Source organism: Miniopterus schreibersii, assembly GCF_964146895.1.
Source record: "Miniopterus schreibersii genome assembly, chromosome: 17".
Taxonomy (NCBI): domain Eukaryota; kingdom Metazoa; phylum Chordata; class Mammalia; order Chiroptera; family Miniopteridae; genus Miniopterus; species Miniopterus schreibersii.
In genome coordinates this window covers 28429734-28449520 of record NC_138117.1, presented here as the reverse complement: position 1 = coordinate 28449520, position 19787 = coordinate 28429734, and the positions used below count along the sequence as shown (strand labels likewise).

General features: G+C 39.3%; 1 protein-coding gene across 1 annotated transcript in view; it reads left to right on the top strand.

Moving 5' to 3' along the window:
• The first annotated feature begins 3550 nt into the window (after positions 1–3550).
• UBE2W (ubiquitin conjugating enzyme E2 W) overlaps positions 3551–19787 on the top strand; it is a 48471-nt gene continuing 32234 nt past the window's right edge. Inside the window, exon 1 of the mRNA XM_081116652.1 lies at positions 3551–3627. Coding sequence (XP_080972778.1) covers positions 3613–3627 — 15 coding nt within the window. The 5' untranslated portion in view covers positions 3551–3612. The remainder of the gene's footprint in view (positions 3628–19787) is intronic.

The window sequence follows — 19787 nt, the reverse complement described above, 5'->3', positions numbered from 1 at the left end:
ATTGTATTTTATCTTAAGACTTCTTAACATGGTATTTTAGACAAATCATTTAAAATTTTGATTCTAAAATAAGAGCATGGAATTTGAAATCTGGACAAAACCTTGAAGATTATGTGGTCTCACCTGTCCATTTTATTGATAATAAACCCAGAGAGATTACTAGCCTTTCCCCAGCTTGCTAATGACAGAGCTGGAACAAAAATACGTGTCTTGGATTCCTAGCTTGGTGCCTTTTCCAACACCCAATAAGCTGTTGGCTGCTGAATTGCTTCAATGTCTCAGATGAGATCAGTCAGCAGGAGACCAAGAACAAAGCACTCTGCGGAGTCACAGACTCAAGCAATGACCCACCAACACTGCCTCTTCATGCTCCACAGCACATTCCCATTTGACTGCTCCAGTCTAGTGAATTACTAAAACTCAAGCATTTGTAAATCAAATGATCAATATTGTGACATTTGCCCAGTGGATCCCTTTGTGGGTATTTCACGTTACTATGCTATTTGGTTCCCCATGTGTCCTCCTTCCTTCTGCCAGAAAGTCCAGCCACTTTCTCTTTTAATTTTCACTCGAGGATATTTTTTCCATTGCTTTTCAGGGAGAGTGGGAGGGAGGGAGGGAGGGAGGGAGGGAGGGAGGGAGGGAGGGAGGGAGGGAGAGAGAGAGAGAAACATCAGTGTGTGTGTGAGAGAGACACACATCGATTAGCTGCCTCCTGCACAGCTCTCCAACCGGGGCTGGGGATTGAGCCTGCAACTGAGGTACATGCCCTTGGCCAGAATCAAACCCTGGACCCTTCAGCCGAAGGACTGACGCTCTAACCACTGAGCCAAACCGGCTAGGGCAAGTCCAGCCACTTTTAGTCCTGTCACATGCTCTGCCTTTTAATTCGAAGGAAAGACCTTAGACACATGCATAGCTTTTGTCTGTCCTGTTGTGTCCTGTTTTTTGTGGAGTTTTTTTAGGGAGGTGGAGGTGTGGATAGTTAGTGAGATAATAACTTCCTTGAACCTGATGGCCTTTACTAATTGCTGTGGATATTCAAAAATGAATATCATCAAATCTAATAAATAATTATTCCTTAATATCATCTAATATCCATTTTATGTTGAAATTTCTCCAGTTGTCTCCACAATATCTTTTTTACATTGGTGTGTAGAAATCAGGATCCAAGCAAGGTTAATATTTGTTTAATATGTCTCATATCTTTTATTGCAACTTATGCTATTAAAAAAGATTTTTTTTCAGGGAGAGAGAAAGAGAGAGAAATATCAATTTATTGTGCCATACATTCATGCATTCATTGGTTGCTTCTTGTGTGTGCCCTGACCAGAGATGGAACCTTAGCCTATCCAGACATTGCTGTAACTAACTGAGCTACCTGGCCAGGGCTATTAAAAAGATTCTTTAAGGGTATAGGAAACATTAAATTTACTGTTGCTGAACTGTTTACAAAGCGATTGTACCAATTCCATTCTTATAGAGTTTATGAGAGCCCCACTTCCTGTCTCACTTTTGGGATTGTCAGGCACTTTACCTTTTACCTTAAGCCGTATCCTGCAAAGAAATGTGAGCCTAGTCTTCGAACCTTGTATAATGAAGTGTTTTAGATATAAAAATTTCATGTTCCCTGTAGATAATTTATGCCCCCACCCCATCTGAAAGTCACTGTTTTAGGTCCTGAGTACATTGGGATCTTTCTATTACATATTAAGAATGAAGAAGACAGTGAGGAAATTATATACTACGTAATATTTCCTAGGAAAGATATGACTGGTACTGCCTTTTCCTTCCCATGAAGATCCTTTTTAACACATATAAAACCCAAGGGACCAGACAGATGCTGATTTTACTGTGAGGCATGTCAAGATTCCTATAACCCCTTGTTAGTATTTGTCAGAGCAGGTTGTTGGCTCTGGTGATGTCATGCTGCTTTGTGGGGTCATCTGATGTCACTTAGGCAGAATCAGCTTTTAAACAACGTGAACTTTAAATGGTAAAGGTTCTTCTGGACCAATTTTCTGAGGTCATAGAGGTAAGATCTCCAGAAGAAAATGAATCTGGAAAAGCTTTCCTCTTTCATTGGTATATGTAGGTTTTACTCACAGTTGAAATGTTGACAACACATGGGGTTAACGCCTCAGGTGCTTCTGGATTATTCTTGGTTGCCAAGAGCCTCCAGATATTCTTTCAGGACCACAAAGGGAAAACCAGCCCACTTCTAGCAATTAGGGGGGAAGCCTGAGAGCAAAAATAGTGTAACAATATAACAAGTTCCTCTCTAGTGATGGAGAATAGTGTGTTTATTATTATACCATAGACGGTGTATTTTAAAGATCTTTTTCATTTTGAACACATTTTATATTAGGGAATTTCCCAGAGAACATAATTTATCTTAAGAGTGGAAAGGACGATATCCTACATTGCTCTTGTATTTAAATCTTATAGAAATTTCTAAAAGATCTCCAAGTGAATGAAATGACAGGTTTTAAGCTTTCATTCTGGTAAAGTAAACGGCTTCAACTCTGTATATCAGCCGCCTTAATTATTTTGAGGTAGAACACGAAGTGGACGCCTTTAGCTTCCATTTTCCTCTATTATAAACCAACGGCATCTTCAGTTCTGGAATAGAAGTTTTAAACGTGGCTTTTGATAACTTTTGGCAGAACTGGTGCAGCCCCAGAGTAAATTCTGCGCGCTCAGCTTTCCCTAATCAAACCCATTGTGTGTCCAATGACCACGTAACTGTCCACCGCGAAACAGGCTGAGGTCCGGCTGCGAGAGGAGATAAGTGTGTCACATGACACTGATACATTTTAAAAAATCCATGTCTAGGGTCAGCTGTCTAATAAAATGTCAGTGCTAGTGAACGGCCGTAACTTCTGCTGATACACAAGTTTTAAACTGAGGAGCTGGGGTGCAGGGGCGGAAATCGCTCACAGTCCAAAAAAAAATCTTCAAAACTTTCCCTTCCCTTCCGGGCGGGTTTCAGCTCCACAAAATCTACCCTTGCCTTTAGAGCCAAGTGCTGTTCTGCTTTCAGTTCTCAGACCATCGCACAAGGAAGCCCGTGCCTTCCCCAGATTAGGGATGTGAGAAGCCTTCCAGGTTCAGAAAGACCATAGAGCAGCCCCGCGGAAAGTTTTCTTCGGCCCCGAGGGTGGGAAAGCGGGCGGGGAGGTGGGAGAGACACCCAAAGGGAAGATCTGTGAGCCGTACGCCAGCGGCTGGGAAAACCAAAAGCCAGAAAATAAAAGCCCCCACTGGCCAGGACATCATCAGGATCTCGGGGTATACGCAGGAAAAAAAGCAGCCGTGGCCAGGTCAGCACCGGAGCCGCATCCCGCAAGCGATCGTGACCGCGGGTAGGTTCGCCGGGGACGCCCGCCCGCTGGACGGGACGGAGGATCCTGACAGCGCCGTTTACCGCACCCCCTGCCCGCCCCTCCCCGCGGGCGCCCCGCGCGCCAGCCAATCCCGTCGCGCCATTCCCTTTATGGGAGGCCCCGCCCCCCACGCCCGGGATGCTGGGCCCCCGCGGCGTGACGCGAGCACGGCGGCTCCGCCCCCTGCGTCTCTGGCCTCGCCGGCCCTGGGGGAGATGGTTCCATCATGGCGTCAATGCAGGTGAGAGGAGTTTGCAGCATCTGGGCGGGCGAGGGAGCCTCCGAGAGGATGCGAGCGTTTCGTCGGGGGCGGTGTCTGGGACTCTGGGGCACCGGGCGGGCTCGGGAGCGGCCCTCGCGGCTAGTCTTTCCTCAGTCTTCGGGCCTTTGGGAGGAGTGAGAGGCGGCGAAAAGAAGGGCGGTGGGGGGGGGGGAGGCGGCGGACTCTGGGTCGAAGCGGACACCAGCCGTTCGGGAAGTTGGGGGATAAAGAATGCGAAGGGAAGGAGAGGGCGAAGTTTGGCGTTGGCTCGGCGGCGGTCGTCTCAGAGTCGTCTCCCGTTCGCACTGTCGGCCGCTACCGGCCTGCTCCCCCGCCCCAGGGATGCCTTTTCTCCGCGGTCCCCGGCCCCGCGGAAACAGCTGCTCTGGCCGTCGTCGCCGGGGCAGGAGCGGCCCCGAGAGGGGCTGAGTGGGGGGGAGCTGGAAAGGCGTTCCCGGGGAGGGCGGCTGGCTGCAAGGGCGCCAGGCGGCCTCTGCCCAGGCCTCGCACGCCGGCCTCGCTGCCTGCTCAGCCCCTCGGCTCTCCCTTTGCCCCTTAATTTTTTTGCCTCTTGGGTACCTTTCTCTTTCAGCCTCCGCACTCTCACTTTCTCTCTCTCTCTCCGATGCTACCTTTAGTACATCGACATCACTTGCAGCCGAATATGCGATGTCTCCGAGAGCCCAGTTACCAGCCCCCTTAGACCTCCCGGGATAGCTAGGCTTCACTTCCCCCCCGCCCCCCTGCGGCGCCCCACCCTTGTAGTCGGGGTCAGGCTACAGCTCTTTGCTCTTTCTCTTCCCCTGATCTCTGGTGGAACCTTAGTTTGGTAGGAGGTGTGTGTTAACCCGTGTCACATCTACCTGACTTGGCAATGCGTGGTTTTCTGGCTTTCCAACTTAATATAACCCCCTTTTTCCGAACCCAAGGAGTTTGTGTGTTTTTGTGGCAACCACACCTGGAGTTCTGTAGAGCTTGACTCCTCATTGTTTATAGCCTGCACTTACTTTACCAGCGAAACCTAGGAAGAGAAGGTAGAACCCTGGTTTGAGTGTCCACTGAGCGCTTTTTAGATTCTAACGGCTCAAGTAAAGAAAGAGACCACTTGTTTTCTTAGAAGGATTTTGTGCTTTTGTTTCTTGAAAAATAAGCAAGTCTCCCTATCCCCCTCTGGATTTTTCTCCTAGAAAGGCCAGAACAGTGGTTTTCTTTTATCTCTTCTCCTTTTTTCATCATCTTCCTCTTTTGTGCACGTATTTGGTTCACATTTACGTCTGTGCTTTTGTGTAATCCCCTTTCAAGCTGTTTCTCATACAGTATTTTTACTTACTTGCTTGTCCCTCAGGACTTTCCTGCAGAATAGGGAAAAAAATGTATATAATATTCCTACTTGAAAAGATGTCATGAAATGGTGCAGAGAAAAAACAAGAACAATTTCAGGAAACATTATATTTTACACTAATCTCCCCAGAGACGTTAGAGAAGTTCCGTCATTTGAGGACCCAAAAGGAACTGGAACACCAGTTGAACAGTAGCTGGGCTATATGACCAATTTAAGATTATTTGTATTAAGATTAAAAGTATTTGTTTTAAGACTGCAAATTAAAATTAAAATCCACAGTATTTGTGATTATGTTTCACAAGAGAATTATGGGAATGATTAATTTGCTGGTAGATTTAGGCTTCAAGTGTCTGGAAAAGACCAGTTTTTGCTTGCTTGTTTTGTTTTTAATCCTCAGATGAGGATATTCCCCCCCCCCCATTGCTTTTCAGAGAGAGTGGAAGGGAAGAGAGAGAGGGAGAGGAACATCGATGTGAGAGAGAGAAACACTGATTGGTTGCCTCCAGCACGCACCCCGATGGGGGTGGGGATTGAGCCTTGGCCGGAATAGAACCCGGGACCCTTCAGCCCACCAGCAGATGCTCTAACCACTGGGCAAAAATGGATGGGGCGACAAGTTTGTTTTTAAGAGAAAAATGAGTCATTACGGAACTCAGTATTGATAATTGTGAATTTTACATGGCGACTTAAGCAACAGAAAAAAAATACTTGCCAGTGTAATACTGCATTTTTCTGTGTTCTAGTCTTTGTCTTATCACCCTGTATTCCGTTGTGTCTTATGATGGGAGGAATGGAAAACTGTTCCCTATTTTAACTAAAATAAAACTAAGTCTTTTTATTTGTAGTTTTAAAACATGTGATACAGATTTTCTGGTAGTATCTTGGCAAATATTTTAATATAGCTAAATCAAGATTTTTCAAACACAACACGACTTTCTGTGGTTATTCTGTGTCTTAGGTGAAAATTTTTTTCTTGACCGTTTTAACAGCAAAGCTTAACTTTTTTCATAACAATTCAATTGCACATAGAACTGCAACCAAATTATAAAATTTGTTCATTCACTCATTAATTATTACTATTATTTTAAATACTTTTTTATTGACTTTAGAGAGAGAGGAAGGGAGAGAGAGAGAGAGAGAGAAACATTGCTCTGGATCAGCTGCCTTCTGCACTCTCCATGCCTGGGATGGAGCCTGAAACCTGGGCATGTGCTCTGACCAGGAATCTACCCGGTGACCTCCTGGTGCATGGGTGGATGCTCAACCACTGAACTACACTGGCTGGGCCATCAGTTATTTTTTGAGGGCCCACTGTGTGTCGGGTACTCATCTAGGTGCTGAGGATACAGCAGTGAACAAAAGGAGACAAGATTTCTGCCTTTTTGAATATAAAAAGTCTGGTTAGAGACAGGAACAAAATAGTTAATTGTGTATTATATTAGAAGGTGGTAGTGTTGTGGAGAAAAGGCTTGGAAGGAGGTTAGGAAATGGAATTTGGGGATGTCAGTTAGCGTGCCTAAGAAAAAGTGTGGCGTACACAAATGCTGTGCTCTGACCAAGTCATTACCTAAAAAGTTTTCAGATTTTTTTATCTTACCCACACCAGGATATTACTGCTGCCAAGAGATTACTTAAGCAGTAAGAGGAACTATATTTTGCATATTACACAAATGTAACATAGGATTTGATTACTTGAATTAATAAAAATGAAATAGTCTTTAGGATCAGTAACTAAGAGTAGACTTTGAATTTCTCCTTGGAGAGTATGTATTTTAAAGTTGAGGTTGTAACTGCATCGGTGTACTCTATCAGTGCCTCCCAGCCTTTTTTTTAGGTCATGATACATGGAGAAGATAAGTTTTGAATCACATGCTAAGTAAGAATGGTGAGGTTCTTGGAGGTTGAAAGCACCTAGGCAGCTCTGTGAAACGGTGGTGGTGTAAGGATCAGTATTCTGGCACACCTGTAATGCTGGGGAAGCTCTGCTCTATCATATTGCTAGAGTTGTCCTTTAATAATACACAAGATTTTGGTTTTCAAACTAGTGAACCTTTTGAGACATGGTTTCCTGGTTTTTTATTTTTGGAACAAAGTCACAAATCACCAAGAAGATCATGATTCAATTATGTTTCTTGTTGTTTTTTTCTTTTTTTTAAGAGAGAGAGGAGGGGGGGAGAGAGAGAGAGAGACATTGATTTGTTGTTCCACTTACTTATGCATTCATTGGTTGATTCTTGTATGTGCCCTGCCTGGGGATTAAACCCACAACCTTGGATTGAACACACAACCTTGGTGTATTGGGATGACACTCTAACCAACTGAACTACCTGATTAGGACCGGATTATGTTTTTAAGAAACTATTCTTAGAGAATGGTAGACTCATGATGGTACTTAAAATTGGTAGTAGTTAGAATAAAAAAGTAGTAATACATTTAATTTTGATAATTCTAGAAATCTTAAGATATTAAAATAAAAATTCTTTGTAGCAAATTTGTAGGTTTAGCATTTTAGGGCTTTTCATTTTTTGCTACAAACTCTATCCCCAAACTACAAAAGCACTATTAAAGTGAATTTTTATGTGATTCTAAGCATTTCTAAAAGTGTAGCAGTATTGGGGTATTCTGTTTTCAGCTAAATCATAAAATTGTATATTGTTTGTTATGTTTCATTTTCATTTTGTATTTAATCTTTTTTCCCCTTTCCCTATTGGGTAATTTCATTCACAATGTATTATGAAATATTTAACTAACTTGGCCTCCTGAATATATTTTCTGGTTGTAGAATACAGCTGTTTCATTCACACTTCTCTTACTTTGGAAATTTTTAAGTATACTTGGTATACTTTTCAAATTTGACCATCTAGATTTATTTATTAACTTCAGGTGTAGACCCCCCTTGCATTATGTCTAAGATCTTAGAAAGCGCATAATAGTTAATATTTGTCAAATCTAAAAACTGATATAATTAAGAGAAATGGTCAGTCGAATTACTCTTGTGGATTTTCTGCCTTCCCCTCTCTTACCTAATTGGATCTTAGATTATTGACAGTTGATTTGGCTAGATGAAAGAAGATTGCAATTTAGTAATAGACGATGGCCTATGAATGTGTGCTTATTTTCAGGTGACTTGGAAATAAATTATTTTGGATTATTCACAACTTCATTGCTCTTTACTCAAGTAATTGAGTGTAGTGATTGGGAGACGTGGAATGTGGGCCTTTACCTACATTACTATTGTAGTCATGTTACCTTGACAATTAGATTTCATATGACTATTTGTTAATCTCATTATAAGAGGTTATAGCATAATCAAAAGTTAGAAAATTGACTGTCATCTTGGATACTGAGGCTTACTGAGCACTGGGAACTTGGGGAATATAGCTAGAATTATAGTATGTTAGAAGTTTGGCTGGATATTCTGGCTGGGAATAGGGCTGTTCTGGAACTGTTGGAGCAAGTGCCTAGGAAAAGGAGGAACAGCATACAATAGAATTGAAGGTGTTCTCTTCAAAACATCAGTTGCTAGATAGTAGAGTCAACTTGTAGGTTAATAAAAGCGTAAAGCTAGGTCATCAACTTCGCTTAACTCTCAGTGCAGTCATTGTGCTACTTTTTTGTTTGTTTGCTATTAATTGCTGCCTTATGAGATGCCTTCTGTTTTTGTCCCAAAGTGTTTGCACCTTAAAAAAATTTTTTAATTGATTTTGGGGAGAGAGAGAGAAAGGGAGCAGGGGGGAGAGAGAGAAACATCAGTGAGAGAGAAACATGGATGGGCTGCCTCCTGCACCCCGCTTACTGGGGATTGAGCCCAAAACCCTGTGTGCCCTGAGCAGGAATTGAACTAGTGATCTCTCTGTGCATGGGAGGAATCTCATCCAACTGAGCCACACCAGCCAGGGCTCTTTGAGCCTTTTATTTAACTCGTTCACTCCCCTGGGCCATTGATTCCATGAGAATAGGAAGCATGCTTTCTCTTTGTCCCTTAAATGTGCTCATAGTGACTACACTTGACACTTCAAAAACCATTCCTAAATATCAAATTCTGCATCAGTTTAATTCTGTTTTAGAGATCTATTAAACAATTCTATAATAGTAAGGTTGGGAAACCTATAAAGGAATAATTTAAAATTCCTATTTCTATATGTGTATATTCTACCCAAGGTTGGCTTTTCTTGATTTATGTGTTTGCCACAACTTTAATGTTTTTCAATGTATTTTCATATTCTTTCTCTCTGGATTCTTACTCCATTGTCGTAAAATGGAAAGTCAAATAATCTTATTTCATTATAATAGAGACATAGTGACTTTTGGTAAGTAATCACTTATTTGGAAAGTGACTTACCCAAAACTACATAGCAACTGAGTACTGAAGCTGTGATTAGAAACCAAGCTCTGAAATCCATAGGTACTGTGAAGTTGTAGATAATGAGCATATTAACAAGTTTGGCATTGTAGAGAAATCATTGGAATAATTATTTAACTTTTCATTTAAGAATTAGGCACTTGCTAAAATAATATAGCTTCCATAGCTAAGAAAATGAGAGGAAAATATTCCTTATACTTCATAATACAAAGTTTCTTTATGCATCAATTTTTATTTTTTTTTAAGTATATCTTTATTGATTTCAGAAAGAGGAAAGGAGAGGGAGAGAGAGACACACAGAAACATCAATGATGAGAGAGTCATTGATTGAGCCCCCAACCCGGGCATGTGCCCTGACCGGGAATCGAATCCCGATCGCCTGGATTCTAGGTCGACACTCAACTGCTGAGCCACGCCCGGCCGGGCTATGCATCAAATTTTTAAGAGAGGTTCTTTATGCATATACCTGTGCATTGAGTAAAATTATAAAATGGCAAATCTTTACTGTTCAAAGATAATCTTTATTATCAAGAACAGTTTTAAAAGTAATCTGGCATCTTTCTGAAAATATACTTCTGCATAGAATCAAACTGGGAATCGAACTCTGACCTCCAGGTTCATGGGTTGATGCTCAACCACTGTGCCACACTGGCCAGACAAGTGTTGTATTTTTAGCTCCTACATTTAGGTCTTTGATTCATTTTGAGTAAACTTTAGTTATATGATGTGAGGCATATTTAGTTTTACAGCATTAATGTGGCAGCTTGTTTTCTTTTAGGAGTTCTGTAGGTCAGCCCAGCTGGCGTGGTTCAGCGGTTGAGCATCAACCTATGATCCAGGAGATCACGGTTTGATTCCCCGTCAGAGTCCATGCCTGGGTTTCGGGCTCCATCCCCCGTGGGGGGCATGCAGGAGGCAGCCGATCAGTGACTCTGTCATCATTGACGTTTCTATCTCTCTCTCTCCCTCTCCCTTCCTTTCTCTGAAATCAATAAAGATATATTAAATAAAGAAGTAGAAAAAAAAGTTGCATAGCTTCAAGCTGAGAATCCTCCAGGTTTGTTAGTATCTTGCTGGATTCAAGTTATTTCTCTAGGTGAGTGGAGCTGCTGGCTGTTTTTCAGATTGCAGCCCTAAATACTAAACAAAATGTGATTATAATCCTAATAACTAATCCTGAGAATATTTATGTTCATATACTGACTTTTATTGCAGTTAAAATAGGTATACAACTTTAATTTTCAGACTTAAAAAACTTTGAGCTATAGGGCATTTTAGAGGTCATATAGTCCAACCATCATACCTTTAAAATCATTGCTGCATTTTGTGATTAGAGGTAGTTGATAAAATATAACTTGCTTACTTTTTTACTACATGAAAGGAATATATTTTGAGCAAATTAGGTATATAGATTTTTTAGTATATAGGTTTTGATATGAGAAAAATTGTTACATTCTTAGGAAAAGCAATTTAAGGATTCTTGTGGAGAAAGCTACAGTGGGCATGTTGGTGCCATCTTTGCTCTTGATGTTGCTTAGTAGAAACCTAATAAAACTCATGTCTTTTTTTTTTTTTTTATCCTCACCCAAGAATATTTTTTCCATTGCTTTTTCAGAGAGAGTAGAAGGGAGAAAGAGAAATATCGATGTGAGAGAGACATCAATTGGTTGCCTTCCACACTTGGCCAGGGCTGGGGATTGAGCCTGCAGCTGAGTGCGTGCCCTTGGCGAGAATCAAACCTGGGACCCTTCAGTCTGAGGGCCGACTCTCTAACCGTTTAGCCCAACTGCAGTTCAGCAAAAAACCAAAATATTTGAGTTGCTGTAAGTTCATGTTCCCAGCTGGGGTCAAACAAGATGATGCTCTGCCTTGTTTCAGCTGTTGTACTGTAAACAAGTGTCCTTTCCTCAGTCTCTTTAGTGCATTTTTTTCACATTTCTGTGTTTAAAATGGCCCCCAGGTGGAGGACTGAAGTGCTGCCTAGTGTTCCTAATTGCAAGAAGACTGTGTATGTTAGGTAACCTTTGTTTAGGCATGTGCTTTTGGCCTTGGATTCAGTGTTAAAGAACCAGCAATCTGTTTCGTTATTATTTTTGGTTGAGTGTGACAGAAGATTGTGACCTAACCCTGTATTTCCTCTAGGAACTGTGGTTCACTATTTGCTGGGACTTCATAGAACATAACTACTGCAAATTTAATGAGAAATTACTCTATTTTGATTTAAATTACCAGTCCACCTTTAATTTGAAATGCATTGAAGCCTGGTTAAAATTGGTAAAAAGTAATGTTGCTACATTCAGATTCTTTCTTTGCCTTTTTCCATTTTCTACTGTAGATCCGTACCTTCCCCTAGTTTTTTTCCTTGAGTTACCCACACAATTCAAGTAAGTAGTTTTCAATTTTGGCATTATATTTTAAGTCACCTGGGAAGCTTTAAAAAAACAAAACGAACTATCCCCAGAGATCAGTTTATTTAGTCTGGCATGCATCTTGGGTATTAGAATTTTTCTCAGCTAATGTGCACCCTAAGTTTAGAGCTCATCTTCACCACAATGGGGGAATATAGGTATGAAAGTTCTGTAAATTGGATGAGATGTACTACATCTTGGACCAGATTTAGAGTCCAGGAGATGGTAGACTTGTGAAAGTTGATACATCTGGAGAGATTTTTAAGAATCAAATTTGAGACTATGAAAATGTTTATACATGTTTCTGGATGTCTACATAATCACATTTCTATCAAAGAACCTTCATCTTGAACTAAATATCAGAGCGAATAGTGACTGCCCTATAATTTTAGTGAAATCTCATTTGATAACTATTTTATTCAAAGGAACGAAGTATCTGCCATGAGAGTTCCTTGTGGAGGAGGATTAGTGAACCAAAGTGCATTAAGATATGGCTGCTGGGTGCAGCCCATCAATGACTCTCTCTCATCATTGATGTTTCTCTCTCTCCCTCCTCCTCCTCTCTCTGAAATCAGTAAAATCATTTAAAAAAAAAAAAAAAAAGATATGACTCCTGGGTGGTCCTCTAGACTGAGTTATAAGCTAAGTGATTCTTCTATACCAGTTGTATGCACAGACAAACCTATAAATTTTATATCATGAATCTTTGGAGTTGAATAATTACAGCCTCAAGTTTTTATTGTTGTTTTAAATAATCTTAGGAGCCCTGTATTAAAATGTGAACAACCCTTCTTTTAAGTCTGTTGGCCCTTCATTAGGGCCATTGTTGCTATCCCTTTACATCTCCCTTTCTAAAGCCTATGCTGAACTTTTTTTCAGTCCATTAAATTCCCTGAGAGAGTTAGGTGTGTTTTTTTAATTCTCTGTCCTCGGTCTATCTTCCCTTGTCCTTAGGTTGAAGTGGACATTACTGCAAATGTGTGCATTCTGTTAGTCTCCTTTATTTGCTAGGAATACATAGCTGCGCTTTTTAGACACTTTTTATATTGAAATTCCGTTTTGAATTCTAGCTAATTTAGTAGCTTCCCTTCTTGTCTTCATTTCTTGTGTTCCTGGGATTTTTAAAAAACTTATCTAGCAGGTTATTTAGTTAGCCCTTCCACTCTGTACTATTTTTCTGCATTCATATTTTACTCAACAGTTTTATACCTGACATCGTGAACCCACCAAACTTAGCCTCAGTTCTCACAGCTGTACACGTTTTCTTATATGTGTGCTCTCATAGCACATTCTATTTCTTTCATAGGATTTTTCATTTCTGCCTTATACTTAATTTAGAGGTACTTTGTCTTAATAAAGACTTAATATGTCTTTATTAATTTCAGAGAGAGGAAGGGAGAGGGGGAGAGAGAGACAGAAACATCAATGATGAGAGAGTCATTGATTGGCTGGCTGCCTCCTGCAAGTCCCCCACTGGGGGTCAAGCCCGAAAAGTGCCCTGACTGGGAATCAAACTGCAATCATAGGTCGATGCTCAACCCCTGTGCCATGCAGGTTGGGTTGTCTATTAGATTTTTAACTCACTGAAGACAATGCTCTATTGGTAGTAAGCACTCAGATGTTTTCTAAGTAGAGACTCAGGTAAATATTTTTTTCCAATATACGTCATAAACAATATGCAAACATTGCTTTCTTTCCCTGTCTTTGATTCCTTTTGCTTCAGCTTCTTCCTGGTCCAGTTAAAGAAACTAAAGAATTGAATTGAATAGGAAAAAGTATATAATATTTTTAAATCAGTGTAAATTTTCTGTTAATTATATGCATCTCTTTCAACTAGAGTAATACTTGGTTAGTGATTCTTTCACTTTGTAGATAATGTTTCAGTGAAATTCTATTTTTTTCTGATGGTAGGTTTTTTTTCCCTTAAGCTTCCAGTTCACAACCCTTAAAACCTTGACAGCAAATAATCTTAGATCTTGCTTCATAGATACTGAAATTATGTGATTGTTTTCTACCTAAACACAAAAATGTTGTGTGTCAGGATATTTCTAATTCTTGATGTTGTATTACTTTTCCAAATATTTTATTCTTTGAGTGTGTCTGGGTGTAGATCTGTCTGTGTATGGAAGAGGCATGAGGTTGTGTGGGCTGAGGGTGTTTTGGTATAAGGATTTTGCGATTGGTTCTTTCAGATGTTGCGAGGACAGAATATCTGTTGATGTCTATGAAGTGCAGACTGACTTCTGATACCCTTTTTACCCTTAAACATAGTTATAGCTTTTAGAAAAAGAAGATACGGTACATAAATTCAATGGATTATTACTCAGCCATTAAAAAACAGAATGAAATCTTGCCATTTGCAACAACATTGATGGACCTGGAGGGTATTATTCTAAGTGAAATAAGTCAGACAGACAGACAAATACCATATGATTTCACTTACATATGGAATCTAAAAAACGAACAGACAAAACAGAAACTCATAGGTACAGACAACAAATTGATGGTTGCCATATGGGAGGGGGGTTGAGTGAAAAGGGGAAAGGGGTTAAGATGTACAAATTGCCAGAGAAGAAAATAGTCACAGGGATGTACAGTGCAGCATAGGGAATATGGTAAGTAATATTGCAATAACTATGTATGGTGTCAGATGGGTGCTGTACTTACTGAGGTGATTACTTTGTAAGTTATGTAAATGTCTACTGTGTTGTGCACCTGAAACTAATATACTGTATGTCAACTGTAATTGAGATCGTTTTTTAAAAAAATTTTTTTGAATGATAACCATCACTCTTAATTTTTATATCTTTGTTAGGTAATCTATATGTCTTCTCTGGTTTTAGAATTTGCTCTGTTTTAGTTGGTGTCCTGTACTTTCACAGTGATGAGTTTAAGTTTCAAATACCTTTTATTTATGCTTTTTCAAATTCATTGGGCTTTTGGACCTGAGGATTGATGTCTTCAACAATTCTGGGAGATTTTCGGGCATTCTCTCTTTAAATGCTGTGTTCTCTTCGTATCATATTTCCATCTCTATTTCTCTGTTACATCCTGGATAAATACTTCAGATCATTTTCCTAGGTACTAATTCTCTCTTCACCTGTGTTGAATCTGCTGTTTTATCTATCATTGAGTTTTTTTGAAAAGTTTTATTTAGATGTAATTTATATGCCATAAAAATTCACCTATGTAGTGTACAATCAGGTGTGTAACCATTCCTATAATCTAATAGTAGAATATTTTCATCATTCCCAAAAGAAATCTTATGCCCATAAGCATGCACTCACCATCATTCCACTTCCTATTACTCCCAGCCCCTGGCAGATACCAGTCTATTTTCTGTATGTATAGATTTGCCTGTTCTGGACATTTCATATAAATGGTATCATCATATATGAGGTCTTTTGTAACTGACTTTCATTTAGCATAATGTTTTTCAGGTTCATCTATGTTGCAGCATGTATTAGTACTTCATTCTTTTTTATGGCCAAATGTTCCATTTTATAGATACATCTTGTTTACCTCATTCATCACTAGTGGATGTTTGGGTTGCTTCCACATTTTGGCTATTATGAATAATGTTGCTATGAACATTTGTGGACATGTTTTTATGTGGACATATTTTTATCATCCATTGGACCCTTAAATCTGTTTTCTAATTATACAAGAAATACCCTTTTCTTTTTGTAAAAGAGTCATAAAAGTATATAGTGTAAATAGGGATGTCCTTTTTCTCCATTTCTTCTGGTAGAAGGGAAATATTGTAAAATAGTTGGATGTGCTGCTTTCTGATTTTTTTGTATGCATTATATAACATTTGTATAAATAAATGTCTTGCTTTTTTTTACCATAAAGGGATTATATGTGTTTCTGAGGCTTGCTTTTTCTTTGTTTCAGTGTTTTGCAGTTATTTTGTTGTTAGTACACGTAGTTCATATAATGCTTAATGGTTTCAATAGTCTTGTTTTCATATGTCATAATTTGTATAACTTACCTGTTGATGGACACATATATTGTTTCTGGATTATCTTTTACAAACAGTGAGCCAGTCACCATCTTTATTAATTTTTTTTTTTTAATTTACTGAGGCAAAAAAAATTATGTGCCAGGCACAGTTTTGAATGCTAGGAAAACAAAGATAAGTAGACTGTAATCTCTGCCTTAGAATTGCTCAGTTGTGTAAATGCTATAAGAACATAAATTAATTGGGGATGTAGGGCTTTTCCAGCTAGGGAAGATAGATTTTTATCACATCAGGTGTTGCATGCTATTGTTTTCTGAGTAATTTCTCATTTGGTCTTTATTAATTTTTTTGTGTATCTTTCTAGATTCTGAGAAGTGAAATTGTTGCTTCAAAAGATAGAATTTGCTTGGCCGGTGTGGCTCAATGGTTGAATGTCAACCTATGAACCAGGAAATCATGGTTTGATTCCTGGTCACGGCACATGCCCAGGTTTTGGGCTTGCTTCCCAGTAGGGGGCTTGTGGGAGGCAGCCGATCAATGACTCTCTCATCCTTGATGTTTCAGTGTCTCCTCTCTCTTCTCTGAAATCAATCAATAATTTATTTTTTTTCAAAGATAGAACTTGTATTCCTCCAGGATTTCTATTTGCTCTGACAGTGGCCTGGGGCATTACTTCATGGAGCACTTTTAAAAAATATATATCTTTATTGATTTCAGAGAGAGGGAGGGAGAGGGAGAGAAATATCAATGATGAGACAGTCATTGATTGGCTGCAACCCTGGCATGTGCCCTGACCTGGAATTGAACCGTGATCTCCTGGATCCTAGGTCGATGCTCAACTGCTGAGCTACACCCGGGTGGGCTTCATGGAGCACTTTTGATTAAATTCTTGCCTAAGGTTCTCAGGTCACAAGAATTCAGACCGCAAATCTCTGTAGACATCTGCTTAGGTTATGACCTTTCATGGAAGAATTTTTTTTCCTCTACTCTTTGACGAGTTCAAAACAGGCAGATTTCATTGCCGTCTCCTACACCCTTTAACCTTGTTCATCCTTATACTGAGGGGTCATATTTTTATGTAGTTTTTCTGTTAGATTCCTCACTATTTGGTTCTCCCCTCCTTGGTTTGGTAGAAACCCTCAAGGCAAAATTTCAGAGTCCCTGCATTCACTTTGGTTTTTTTTTCCCTATAGAATTATTTAGAGTATCTACTCTGTCATTGTGGTGGAGATGAAATTCTGTTTTGTCTTTGAAACATGTTCTTTGGCTTTCAGTTGACCACAGCCCTAGTTTTTTTCCTTTGTGACCAAACTGTCCTTTTGGGCACTATTGTACCCTGAAAGCATGGAGAAGTGATTTATGTATTTGTCTCTCTTTAGGCTATGGACTCTTTAAAAACAAATCATTTAGTCTTGTCACTTTTTGCATCCCAATGTGATTTTTGAAGATGTCAATTTAAAATAAGAATGAGTACCTCCATTTATTGAAGGCTTTCCATTTCCTAAGGGGGAAAAGTGTTGATAAGTTACTATTAGGAGTAAAGGTCTCTAGAAGTGTACTTAGAATTCAGTAGGAAAGAAATGTTTCCTTAATATGCATGAATCAGTATTTTAAAATAAAATTTTATTGCTTAGCATCTCACCCAGAAATAAATGGCTATTGTTATAAATGTTTCTTAATATATTGGGGGAAATGGAGTAGTGGTTGTTGCTGTCCTGATATTAATGTGTGCCAATTTTTTTTTCCTGTCTTGCTCCCCTATTGTTATCCTTTAACCTTTAGTTTGTTATTAGATGAAATTGGAGAAAACATTGTTGGCCATTTTATGTACTGCTATATTAGCAGCCATTGTCATATATATATTTATATATACACACATTTCTACATTTAATGTTTTTCCTCCTTGTTTCTATTTTTTCCTATGCTATACAAGGATTTCTGTCTTTTAGAATAGTCTCTCAAACTGTCGCTTGGAGATAAAACATCACAAGATGCAAGACCTAACATCACATCCCCTTAACTTGCTCCATTTCTCATCACATTTTAATATACCATATACTTACTTGTTTTGTTCCTATTTATCAACCATCTCTTTCCCCACTGGAATTTAGGTTTTACAGGTCCAGGAATCTCATCAGTTTGTCCCTTTATGTATTGCCATTGTTAGTATCTAAGAGGAATATATTCTGTTCTGGTTTTGATTTATAACCACAAGAATATCATTTAAATGTTTTGTGCCTTGGTTTCAGCATATGGGATAATACTTCCAGAAATGTATTAGTTTAGAAGTAGAAGCTGAACTGGTTTAGATGTTAATAGCCTTTTTTTCTTAATCCTCACTTGAGGATATTTTTTCCATTGATATTTAGATAGAGTGGAAGGGAGGTGGGGAGAGAGGGTGGGAGGGAGGAAGGGAGGAAGGGAGGGAGAGAGGGAGAGGGAGAGGGAGAGAAGGGAGAGGGAGAGAGAGGAGAGAAACATCCATGTGAGAGAAACACATAGATTGCTTGTCTCTCGCACGCACCCCGACTGGGCCCGATTGAACCTGAAACCTAGGTATGTGCCATTGACTGGGAATGGAACCCGAAGCCCTTTGGTGCTTGGGCTGATGTTCTAACCATTTAGCAACACCAGGCAGGGCTTATTTAAAATATATTCTTTAATTGATTTTAGAGGCAGGAAAAGGGGGAGAGAGAAACATCAATCAGTTTCCTCTCACCAGGGTTCGAACCCACAACCTTTCCATGTATGGGACACTGGCCAGCACTTTTTTTTTTTTTTAACCAGAAGCATTTTGTTTGATGTGGTATTCTTCAACTTAAACACTATTAAACAAACACCTTAGTACATATTTATGCTTTCATACCCATCATCTTCAGCTGTCTGAAAAAGCAAATGATCAGGAGCTGAAGAAGCAAAAATCACATCACTGGGATGGAACTCCATGATTTAGCACTGTCCTGCACAAAATGTCTGTGGACCTATTACTGGGCCATGCTTTTACTTTTTGAGAACTTGGAGAAATCGTTCCTAACTTCTCTAGTTAGTTTCCATGAGGCAGTATATAATATAGTTTAAGAGCACATGAAGCAGGTCCTGGCCTGATAGGTCAGTTGGTTAGAGCAACTTCTCCATACCCCAAGGTTGTGGATTCAATTCCTGGTCACGGCACATGCAAGAATCTACCAATGAATACATCAATAAGGAATACATCAATAAGTGGAACAAGAAATCAGTATTTCTCTAAAATCAATCAATAAAACATTTAAAAGTAAAGAGCTCATGAAGCAGTAAATGCCAGCACTGAATATGAGTTCGGGTTTGTTACACCAAAATAATGTGATATATTCACCAAAATAAATAAACCCTTTTCTGGGTAATGCAGGGTAGGGTCAGAATGGGGGCGGGGAGATTGCAAGTAGTTGATACCTTATTTTCATTGTTACTTGTAATTATGATATTGCAAGATCTGAGGAAAAGTTCATTCTTGTCAACTTAAAGAGCCATTTATTCAAGTTCTATTATAGTGATTCTCAAAAAGGGGAGGAGTTTTCTAACTTGTGGTGTTGGATGATGTTAAGGTTATTTAAATGTGAAAAGATCTAGAAACATTGCTATATTGATAGTAATATTTGTCCAGAAAAAGCAGATACTAGCTTTTAAGCAGCAGATTCTTGAGTTCTGAACAGATATTTATGTTTGTGTACTTTAATCCAAGAAAAGACGTTTACTCATAATCTTTATAATGTTGCATACAATTCTAATAACATTGATTATTTGGTTTTTAAACCCATAAATTATGAACTGCCGTGGGGTTTTTTGTTGTTTGCTGTAAACTAAAAAGTAACGTGAACTAATGATAATAATGGAAGAGTTTAACAATAAAAGCCGCACAAACAAGAATGCAAAATACATAGCCATTTTGGAACATCTGGTACGTGGAAAAATAAGTGTATATATCTTGGGCCCTGATATGTTATGTTCTGGTGTTGAAAGATTAAAATGCGTGTAGATGATCATATTTAAGAAAACAAATATGGGCTGTAAATTATAAACTAAAAC